Source organism: Accipiter gentilis, chromosome 9, assembly GCF_929443795.1.
Source record: "Accipiter gentilis chromosome 9, bAccGen1.1, whole genome shotgun sequence".
Lineage (NCBI taxonomy): Eukaryota > Metazoa > Chordata > Aves > Accipitriformes > Accipitridae > Astur > Astur gentilis.
The window spans coordinates 9,867,588-9,879,760 of record NC_064888.1 but is presented as its reverse complement, the minus strand read 5'-3'; the positions used below and the strand labels follow the sequence as shown (position 1 = coordinate 9,879,760).

Here is a 12,173-nt window from a genome sequence, read left to right as displayed (position 1 = left end):
TGAGTCTTTATACAATATTTCAGCTCTGATCTATTTGGTTCTTTCAGCAATTCTCTCTCTTTTTATAAAGCTTTTTATAGGTGCAAAAGTTATGTACTGAATGATAAACTCTTTACCTGGCATACCATGAACTTTTTCCACTAGGATGCATGATTTGTACAGATCCTGTTGAATGCCTCCCATCAGCATGTAAGTTCACTAAGTCCATCACAATTAATTTCAAACCATGATTTTTTGGCAAATTATATTTTTGTGAGAGTAATTTTACGTAATTTTCAACTAAAAAGCCCACAGCCAGAAACTGAATGTCTTTAACTTTTTAAACAAATATGTTTTTATGAATCCCCCCAAGTTTTTATTAAATGAGCATTTTAAATTTTCCTTTCTGTTGCTGTTTGCAGAAAAACAAACCCCTGTGTGGCACTGCAGCCTTTAGAGGAACAGCATGTGTGGTTGCCAGGAGACATCGCCACAGCAGAAAAGGCCAGGACAAAGCTTCATGTGCAACACTGGATGTGCGGGATGCTGATATATAGTGACAAAGAAGCATCTGGTCCGTTACCACTTCATCAGTCTTGCAAAAGACTTACAGAAAGCCAAAAAACAACCCCACAACTACACACTTTGTTAATCAAGGAAAACTACTCCCTAAGTGGATTTGGCAAGCTCTGTTACCGTACCTGGCTGAGACATTGGTTGTGAATGAGACACAGTCATTTGAAAACGTCAGCGGAGTGGTGCCTGTGATATCCTCCCACTGCGCAGGTGAAGTACCTCCTACATAAATATAAACCATGGAGATTTTCTTTCAAACACCAAGCATACACAGACTATATAAGAATATCTTAAGTTACTTTGCTTCACACGTGAAAAGAGAACCTAGACAATAATATTCTCCAACAGCTGAGCTATACATATTACATCATACGTTACAAACCAGAAAATGATGCTGATGTAAGCAAAGTACAAACCTACATGACTTGTAGCGCGCGCACACACACACACACCCCGCCCTTGATATCACCTAGGGCAGAATTATTTCTGCAAACTACTTTTACTGACAACCATATTTAATAGCCAAGGCTGAAATTCTTCACACTGACTAAACATAAAACAGCATTTAATATCTGTTGGCAAAGTTCTTTTACAACGGCATGAGACCAGATTCAAAGCCCAGGGAATCAGTGGGAGCCTTTCAAATGACCTCAGCTGGCTTTGCTCAGGAGAACTGATCTGAACTCTATTGGACCGAGCACACCAATGTTCCCTTGCTGGAAAGCACGAGTTGTACAGTTACGAGAGTGAGTGCAGAGGCATTGCTGTCTCAGAAACCTTTGCAAAGAGCATGATTTTCTCTAACCTGTAATGCTACATAAAAGTCGAAGGCTGGGCGTCGTGTCTCCTTTGTACCCATTGGTTACACCTTCTCCCGATGGAGGTGGCACTGGAATTGTCATGGTTATTGGCTTATGAAATTTTCTTCTTCTTGGCTCCACAGTGACAATGGGACTGAAAGTTGCTTTGTTTCCAAGGATTTTTTTGACAATCTCCTCTGGAACCGGTTGAGCCTGTCAACACAGGGAAAGTATTTAAACTAGAGCTACAAATTGGTTATAGACATGCAGAACTGTTTTCTGAAAGATAATTCAATTTTCCTTTTATTTTCTGTAGAATTTTATCTCTTTTCTTTCCCAGGCAGCCTTCTCCAATAGCTCTCAAGGGTGATTATTAGTACAATTCATGCTTAGTACTTTTCTCGACAACCCACTTATGATTTCCTAATAGCTAACTTGTAGAGCAGAACTATAAATCTCAGAAGGTCGCCTGCAGTATTTGCTGAGACTTTTTCAGAGCATGTTTGGTTTTGGTTTTAATTTACAGCAATGGGTGATATTAAATACAATTTCAAAATGCATAAAGAGGCCTATTTCGCACTTGAGAATTGAGGACTAGACACTCTGCCTTGGAGATGCTGAACAATTCTCACATTACTGCCAAAGACAAACCCATGCTCCTGAGGAACATCGTGTACTCCAACCTACCTCTGTACTGAGTGCTTCCTATGCTACTCCACTATTGATTATTAGGAAAGAAGTACTTGTTTGGGCCAAATTCATAGAGAATGCATTAATCTACAGAACACCTATAAGCAAATTTCAGACTTTCTACCCCCATTTTGTGCCTTGAAAGGTTTCCTAACTGTATATGAGAAGAAAGAAAAAATAACCAACATGGGAAGAAATGCCATAGAATTTTTGTTAGTTTTGTCACATAAGACCTGAACTCAAAAGTGACAGACATCTTATGGGAAACAGGGTTTTGTACCCATTTGCTTTTTTTTTTTTTTTTTTTTTTAAGCTTTCAAGTCTATTTCAATCAGGCTGACCTGTGACTTACTGCATTATTTGAACTGCACAATGTATTGATATGCATAGAATATGTAGCTACATTGCAATCTCAGAAGTCACAGTGCTGAATATGGAGACGTCATGCTTCCTTCACACTGGAGAGCTCTGGAAAAGCAGCTGTATAACCATAATAGCAGAGCTTCCATTTTCTCAAGATTATTCATCTTTAGATGTGAAATATCATTAACAGAAATGTTCCAGTGTGAATTCCAAGCACTGGAATCCAAACCAGCATCCCTATGTCATGAACCCATCAGACTTGTCAGGTTATTAAGTAATTTTAAGTTATAATTAACAGAACTCAAAGAAAAAGATACCTCCTACAGAATATTTCTTCACTTTCTGTGCAGTTTGTTTAAGGAGAGTTTAAGCTATTTGCTCTTCCCAGATTCCACCCACTGCTAGAAACACCAATGGTGAATGTCCTAAGCTACAACAGATGCAATATGGGAGGTCTTTGACCCAGTAACAGCTGGCAAACAGCTGCATGCAATCCTTACTAAACACATTCCTATGGCAAAGGGCAGCCCAGCGACACCAATCACAAGCTGCTACCTCGCTGCAGGAGACTGGCACTGCACGGCGGCTGTGCAGCTCCTCGCTGCTGGCAGCTGCGGCCACCAGGAAGATGGCAGACAATATCACCGAGGCTGTGGTGGCTCCAGGTCTTTGCTTTTCTCTCCATTCATCAGATGCTAATCAATACTCAAGGTGATGATAAAAGGGGAGCTGGGCTTTTGCCACAGGGAGGAGGACTGTGCATCACCTGTACCGTGGCACACGGAGAGGCCGCGAGCGTGCCAAGGCAGACACGTGCCAGTTCGGATCTCAGGTGTGTGTGAATACTATCTGCCTTGCAACCTGCTAGTAAGGAGCAGCAGGCTCCCTCACTGCAAGCCTCATGCGTTAGGACCAACGGTGTGCTTGTAGATGCTGTGGATATGAATGCGAGGGCACCTTTACCTGGAGCCCCACGCGGATTCTTTTGGTTAGAGCACCCTCGGGGAAGGATGCCTGGACGCGTGGCACCGTCGTGCTGCTCAGCACCCCTCCCTCTGGGCCAATTTGGTTACTCTCCTGCTTGATTCGCGAAACCACTGCAAAGTACTGAGGGAAATCCTTTGTGACGATCCTGCAGATACGCTTCTTCTCTAGCTCCTCAACGCTGTCCAGCTCTGGTGGGAGAAGACAGTTAAAACATTCAGGTATTACCTGCCCACGTTCATACCAGACACATCCGTGAGTGTGAGGTTTTGAATATGCCTTAAAATGCTTGAGAAGTGGGTTTTTTTATTTACCACAGGAGAAAAAAAATAATTCAGTGTTATTAATCATCTAGCTTTGGTTTGCTCTGGGAACTTTCGCATAAATCTTGCCAATGAGGGCCAACAGCACCAGACACACAGATCTGCCAGGACACCTAAGCACTAGGGTGTGACAATCTCTGCAGCAGCAGCTGCTGTAGGGTGGCAGGTTTGTCACACAGCGTGGAAGTCCAAGGAGGCCTGAAAGAGATGGTCAAGCTTCTTTCCTCTCTCAGCTATATCTGGAAGTACACAAGCGCGCTGATTTTTCTGTGCACGCCTTCAAAAGACGTTTGTTTCCAGCCTGTTCCCTCACATAGCTCCGACGCACAGGAAATCCCAGTTCATGAACTACCTAACTTCACGCCAGGTGTGCAATCCAGAGTTTGCCCAGCTAAGGCACCTGAGAAAGTTATCTCCCAGCCAGGCATCCATGTAATCCTGACCAGACACTGAGCTCTCTGGTAAACTCTGGATGTGGCAGAGCTCCCTCTGCCACCACTACCAACGAAAGCATAGCAAGGATCCCTTCCCACTCCAGGCTTTCAGCCATTCAGGTATCTGCCCCCAAAAAACTGCACTGTGCTCCTCAGTTCCTAGAAAAACTTAACGTACCCTCAGAAGTACCTACCCATATTAACTAATTAAGTAGATGACATAGACTTATGTGTACTGAGGAAAACCTCTGTGATATGTGACAAATATAACTACTTATGCAACTGTATCTGCATGTGAATATATATGCACTAGTGAAATCCCTGTGCTCTAAACACTATTCACAGATGGAGATAATTACACAACTGTCATGCATTTCTCCTGTAATTTTTTGCACTCGGCCTTTTTAGCTATTGTAACTGGGTTTCATTCCAGCACTCCACAAGTTTCCACTCTTACTTTCCTCCTTAAAAAGAGCACCACATACCTAAAGAGGAAAGTTTGTTCCTTGAAAGATGACATTTCTATCAGATGCTGCAAGAGAAGGCAGGAAGACCAGAAATGGTACCAAGACAAAAGACACTTGTAAAATTCTTTATGTGACTGAGACATTTTCCTCCTCCGAACATGTAAGCTCAAACACAGCTCCAAAAGAATTAGAATATAAATTTGGTAAAATGTCAGTTTTCCATTTTAAAACATTCAGCAGGTAATTTGGATTAATTGCACAGTGTTGCTGTGGATCATATGCATCTACCAAAAGAGGATAATTTCTTATCATAATGTCAGTTTGCATTTACTTTGACTCAGAGATTGATATCTGAAGCCCTCTAATAAATTAGATATTCTGCCTGCAGCCTCTGGAAGCAGTGGCTTGTGCAGGAGACAAACTGGATTCTCAAAATCCCAGGCAGGTATGATCTTGACTGGTAAATCCTGTGCATTCTCCTGTTTGTTGCTAGAGACTAAACCCTCTGTAAAATGCTCACAGAGAAGAAGGATAATTAAAATTCTCCTGAAGTAGAAAATTAGTGTTTTATATAAGAACACTTCAAAATTCTTTGAGCCTGGCAGGCACTCTCCTTCAGAGGAGGAAGATGATGTGAGGCTTAGAGTAGCAGAACAACAGTCAGGCATGGAGAGGAGTTGGACTATATATAGGTAGGTTATGTTTGGATAATACATATGTAAGCTTCTATATGAAGTTGCCCTCTAAGAAAAGAAATGATGAGCGATCAAACCACCTCTCTGACTGCCATGAGAAATGCAGCATTAGCATGACAGAATTAATGAAACAGGGAAAACTAGTCCTGGGAGAGGTCACATTTCTCGAACACACCTCATGCATTTTACAGAAAGAGCGATCATCATTACTATTTCCCTCAGCTGCTGACACTTCATTCCTATGCAATGTGTTTCAATTAAAAACCTCAAAGGATTTTTTGGTTGGTTGGTTGGGTTTTGTGGGGGTGTTTTAACCACAGAGAAGTATGTTATACACCTCATCTTACAGATAGGGATGGCAAAGCAGAGAGAGGTAAAGCACAAAGGTTACTGGCAGAACTGGGAACAGTGTCCTGATGTTACTGTCTCCCAGATTTGTGCCAACAGCCCAAAGAACACCTGTGGCCATTAATTTTTAGTAAGTCAAGAGAAAGGTATTGTCAATACTCTGTGAATATATGTCTTCCCCTGCCACCCAAGTATATGGTACAGTTATCTTAAGGTGGCTGGTGGGAGTGATGGAGGAGAGAGGAGATGGAGACAAGGAAAGGAGGGAGGAAAGGAAGATCACTCCTCCCCACCCTCTAGTCCATGCTGCCACATGAGCATTACGTTAAGGTTCCTGGGCAGGAGAAGAGAAACCCAGCCATGTCCTCCGAGGTCAGAGAGGGACCTCACATAGGGTGGCTCAGGTCAAGGAAAGCAATCCCACCAGTTTTGTCAGGTGAGAGGCAGCTGTGGGTCAAATTTATCCCACGTCTAATACCTTTCTTTTTTACTTTCAGGTAAAGTAACACAGAGCAAGTGTCTTCTGACTGGAAACAGAATAAAAGAAGTCACAGAACACCTGGCTGTTTCATGAGCTCAGAGGTGTCTTTGTGTGTTCTGGTATCTGATTTCCCTTACCACGGCCTTAAAAGAGTTTTGCTAGCACTGAAAAAGCAAATCTCACCTGTACTTAGCAGACTGAACAGCTCCCTGTGTATTGCAACCCTCCTGCAGTACTGGCGAGAGCAGAGCCGACCTTGTCACTGTGCAGCGACTGAAAGGTGGGACGAGCATAGGATACCAGTTTCCCCCATACAGAGATGTGCCCATTAAGAAATTGTTGTATTAAAAGTGGGGCACCCAGGAGGAGGCAGTGCTCACGTGGAGAAAAGTGCAGGAGATGGACAGAGGCAGAAAGAGCACATGGGAAGGGGCAAGGAGAAACTGAGGGCGGTGAGACTTGTCTTTAAAATGTCGGTAACTAGACCCACCCTCGTACATAACTAGATGCTCCCAGAGCCACGAGGAGGTCTCATCCTCAAATAAGGCAATCTCCTTTATGGGCTTTTTTGTCTATTTCTGCGCAGTCTTTTATCTTGCCGTTCACAACATAAAGTTTAACAGAAGTATGTTTAAAAACTTTTCTTGGAAGTGTGGCAAAATCACTGCAGAGTGATTTTTGGTGGTATTTTAAACTTAAAGCATAAACAAGGTCACGTTCTGGTTTGATCTATAGATTCAAAGAAGTAGTTATGTAAAAACTCCTGCTTCCCATCTGAAATTACACTGTGCCTGTGCAGCTGCAAGCATATTGTAGCCACAAATATTTGCATTGCTTGGCTCATTGACTAGTTCGCAAATGCCTGTCAGAAGATTAGCTACACCAGCGTGTGCATTTATGCCTACAATTTGTCTACAGGTACCTGTAAAGGGCGCAGGAATGTAAAAAGCAAACACATGTTATATCTAAAAGAAGCCTGGCTGAAAACATAACCTATTTACCAATTACAAGACAGAGAGCTTCTTCCTAAAACAAATAAAATAAAATAAATAAAATAAAATATAGTTTACTTGATTCAAGTTTAAATAAATGTAATATGGTCGAGAGCTGTGAATTGCTATCCTCTGTGTTTGGAACCAAACTCCTTCTCTTCCTAAAAATGCCACGTTCCCCATACTCCTCCCCCCTATATTTGCCTAAGTACAGCACCATCTTTAGAACAAAACCTATTTAAGCAGAAACCTGATGGCACCAAAGAAAAACTGACTCTTTACATCCCAGTTCATTGTTCTCTCATGATAATAAAAGCAAAGTTCTGCTGTTATTTAATCCTGCATTTAGTGCCCTGAAGTGTTGCCTCCTGCTCTGGATTATTTTGAGTCTGAGATGAGGTTTTCCAGCAGATGGTGCTACTTCCAGTAAAGAAGAGGCGGGTTTGCAGCAGTCCCCAAGGAGGAGCAAAGATGTCCTCGCTCTCATCCCCGCTAGCCAAGTGGAAGGGCAAAACAGGAAAAACAAAACAGAAGCAAACTGCATCTTGAAAAAATTCAGCGTATTAGGGAGCTAGAAATAAAAGTCTGATTGCCCTCCTTCACAGATAGGAAAGAACTAGTGAATCACAGCAGGTTTAACACAAAATGGACCGGCTGCTTTTAATAGAAAAACGGGGACTCCTGCAGCGTGTTATGGCATTTAGAGATGACTGTGCAGGTGAATTTTCTTGCAAAGACACACTGAACTTCTGGAAATAACTGACTACATGGCTGCTTTTTATTTCAGTTAAAGACTGCTTCTGCCTGGTTCATACCTGGAATAAGACTTCTTCCAAAGTTATGGCTTCTGACAGGCAAGATACTCCTTCAGAGCCAGGTCTAATTGTGGTATTTTGTAACAAACCAGTAAACGTTCAGATGAAAAAAACCAACCCACTCTCAATTCCACAAATTTGTAATTTTATGTCATTGCTTGGAAGACCTTTTACACAGAAAAGGTGTCATTTAACTGGAGCAGAATTTTGTTGAGACCCTTGTACTATTTTAATGTATGGGGGTTTTATAGTTTTGTTTTCCCAACTAGAGAAGGATTAAGCTAAAATAAACTGAATGAATAATCAACAAAATGCTCTGGGTGTGCCTGCGGGATTTTTTCTCCTTTCCCTCTCATAAATCATTGCCTGGATTGGTAAAAGGCATTTCTGTGGCTTGGCTTTTAAGGTGCCAAATATTTTCCCTCTAAGGGAACAGTCCAGTGTCCATCACACTTTCTGTGATTCACTGGTTGTACATATACGCACTAACCTCAAACAGCAGCTCCCCAGAAGGGAAGAGTCACCTGAAACCATCAACAAATCAGAAAGTTGTACTCTGACTCCAAAGTGTGAAGATTATTATTTTAGGCTCTAAGTACTGAGGGCTTTGTGCCCACCTCTCTCAAAGTGTTTTTATTTATTGAGCTGTCCTCTCTGCAAAATGTGACTTTATCCATATGGCACCTCTGGAGAGCTCTTTCATAAGTGATGCAAGTTGGAGCACTTTAGAATAGTGGTTTTGTGCCCAGATTTCCTATCCCAAAATTGAACTAAGCTCAGTTTGGAAAGCACATGAAGCAAGTAAGCATGCTGCTGATCAGTTCTGACTACCTCACCACTGACAAGGCACTGATACTTCACCCAGCTGCCAAATTATTACTCCCTATCTCATGCTAGTGCACAGAGAAGGAGGGAGCGGTGGTGAGATTTTTCTTTCAGAAAGGCTGCAGCTACTGCCTTCAATCCTGAAGTAATTCTTCCCCAAGCAATACTATCCTGGGCTATGCTCACTCTTTTGCCTGTTCTGCTGCTTTTAGGTACCCTTCTGTGATAAGGTTTATTGTATTCTTCCAAACCCACTGACCCAACATTTGCAGTGTTTCTGCCCTACTGCTTGATTGGTTCTATTATATTTATTTCAAAATAAATAGCTACGCTAGATCATTGTACAACAAGCAAATCTTTGCCATTGCTCTGTATCTTCACAAGCTCATGTGCAGTTCAGGTACTTCGAAGGGAAAATACTACAGAAGCCCATTCTGCTGTTCCCATTCCCAGATGACCAGGAAATCAGTAAAAATGCTAAATCTCAGACATCCAGAGAGCCCCTCACAACAGCACTACTCTCCATGTTCTCAAAGCATGCCTTTTGCTGGGGCTGCCCTCTTCAAACAAGGAGAGGCCAAGATCAAAGGCAGAGTCAGCTCACAGATACCTCTCATCCACAGATACCTCTCATCCATAGCTGCCATCCACAGCCTGATCATTCACTTCAAATGCTTTTGCTGATAATGAAAGAACTTTCCTGCAGCTTGTACCCCACCACACTGTGATTTTCTATAGGAGGTTATCCAGAGAAAATCTGGTGGACAAACCCTTACAGAAAACCAAAATCGAAACCACAAGCTCTTTCGTTCACACTCAGATGCAAAGGGCTCAAGCAATGGTTTATCAGCACAAGTACTGAAAAATACCTGCTAAGAAAAGAAAGCAGTGGTGCCAAGGGATCACTGCAACTCCAGCTTGCCTTTGCCCATGATGTGTCTGCAGGGACCATCTGTCACAGCAGCTTCTGATGAATTGTGTACAGCTGAGTCCTCTCATCTTAAGGGACTCTCACATGAACAGCATTGTCCAAGCAAAACAAGGGAGCCAGACTTCCCAGATGGGCATCAGGAAGGCAGGTTGTGCATTTGTGGGAGGCAACCTCTAACAATACCGTTTCAGAGAAGAACCGTCTACGGGCTGAGGTCTGCATCTGTGGGAAAGTCTAATATAGCTGATCTTTATACTTAGTCGTTGGTTTGGAATGACCTTCACCTGGCCCTGCCTAAGCAGCAGAAACATGCTTACCTCCAGCTGGGATGTTATTCTCAACTTCATGCTGTAAAGCAACTGTGCAACTTTGCTTAAACTTGGCAAGACTTCAGACCAAAACTTACCACTCGTTTTAGGATGTCTCCAGGCCACTGCTGAACAATTTCTCTTTAACGCTCTTTCCATTAGCTTAATATGTAACACACACTGTATTCCCCAGTCAGATGTCCCCTGCACTGTTTTACTTTAGGTTGCTTTAGTCTGCTCGTGTTAGCAAGCCTGCACAAAGGTAAGGCTTGCTAAAACTTTGAGAAAATGTTTACCTTCATCCATGCCATTGAGTATTTCGGTTAAGTCTTCATGTTTGCTGTCATACTGGTGCTCCTTCCACGTTTCACCGTTTTCACTTCGAAGTACGATTAGTTCTCTTTCCTTTCCTCGCATTGATCCAAAATGCGGGATTTCCACTATGACAGGGCTAGAGGAAAAGGAATCGTATTATTTTTAATCCTATATCCCCTCACTGCCCTTAATTTCCTATGGACGTTAAGTCCTTAAGAAAACTACAGTCATTTTAAATAGTTAGCACTGTTATGGTAAAAATGTTTTTAATTGCCAAAGCTGCACAATCCTTTATCATTTAAACTATAAGTAATAGATAACTTGCAAATATTCATATAGAGCTCTTTTTTAATGTAAATCCTCTGAAACAGCTGCCTACATGAAAAAATCATGACAACTTTTGCTAAGGAGATTCGTCCCTGCTCATTTATCCCAGGATATAGGTGATCCAGCCTGCCTCCAGCACACACAGCACCGCTGACTTTTAATTGGCATTAGCATAGTCAAAATTTGGATTTGGCTCAAGGGATTTAAAGGGGCAAAGTCAGTTCAGAAACAGTCCGGCTATCGAAATGCATGCAACAGCTATTGACTGCAGCAGGAACTGTGCGTGCAAGGTTTTAAACTTCAAACTAAGTTCCAAACTTTTCAAAGCGTTCTCTGGCTCTCTGTTGATGTAGCTCCTGTGAAACACAAGCGGTGTTTCTCATTAGCTTCACTTTCTGGTTCTCACGCCCAAAATCAGAGCTGCAACACCAGCACTGTAAACATCACTGGGGAATGTTTACATCCTTTCAGAATGGGTTTCTCTGAGCTGAGCAACATCATGACCACATTTATATTAGTTACTGTCAAACATTTTGGAGGGAAGGAAAGGGAATGAGAAGGTGGTTAATAATACACCTGTCACCAGACAATGTACCTTCAACAGAGGACTGCAAGTGCATTGCTGAACAGTTATTGTGAACAACCGACAGAAACCACCATTCACTTCGTGTGCCATTCCTTAACAAAACAGACACTTTTGCCAAACACTTCACAGGCAGGATATGCGTTTTAAAGTATGCTAAGACAAACCGACCGAAATCACACAGTAGGTGAACAACTATGGATTATGCAGCTTTAAGACATTTAAATAGACAGTATCATTATTTTCCTACAGAGGTTGTAAAGGATTTCACTGCTTTGGAATAACTCAGTTAAAAGTCGCATCACATGATGGGAGAAGTACGCAGCACTTCTATGGTACTGTACACCTGCAAAGCGTTGGGTGCATTAACCAATCAATTACTTGAGCACAGAAATCACAACAGCCATCATGAGGAAAAACATAAACTAGTTGGAAGCCCAGTTTTCTCATTAAATACCAAGGGAGAAGAGTTAGCTAGTACTTTTTGCCATGAAAATAGAAAAAGACAGTTTGATTAATACGTATTTTAGATGCTTTTAAGAACACCCAGGCTATTACTCTAATCTCACGTCCTTTTACAAGAAATAGGAATGTAGCTGCTGTCTCCCATTGTGCCCAGCAAGTAAATACAAAAAATTCAAAGACATTGCTTAAGATATTTACTCTCCAGTTCAAAAAGAGTACAAACTGAAAACAAACGCTATGGTACAATCTTTGCAGGCTAATAGTTCAGATACTGTCTCTGTAAATATTTAGAAACCACACAATTTTGTGCATGACATTTAACAAGAATACTCAGTGAGAAGGTATTGAACAGGTTTGGAACACCAAACACTCACCAATATTTTGAAAACCTAATGCAGTAAATTTCACAATATGGTTTGAAAACAACAGTCAAAAATGTATGGAAACATTCTTACGTTTTTAGACTATACGC

General features: G+C 41.9%; 1 protein-coding gene across 25 annotated transcripts in view; it reads right to left on the bottom strand.

The window, feature by feature from the left end:
* ANK3 (ankyrin 3) overlaps positions 1–12,173 on the bottom strand; it is a 385,183-nt gene that overhangs the window by 44,573 nt on the left and 328,437 nt on the right. For all 25 annotated transcript variants that reach the window (XM_049809737.1, XM_049809736.1, XM_049809743.1 and 22 more), the window contains 4 exons: positions 10,308–10,462; positions 3,372–3,583; positions 1,361–1,568; positions 681–777 (listed from right to left, as the gene is read on the bottom strand). In XM_049809737.1, coding sequence (XP_049665694.1) covers positions 681–777; positions 1,361–1,568; positions 3,372–3,583; positions 10,308–10,462 — 672 coding nt within the window. The remainder of the gene's footprint in view (positions 1–680; positions 778–1,360; positions 1,569–3,371; positions 3,584–10,307; positions 10,463–12,173) is intronic.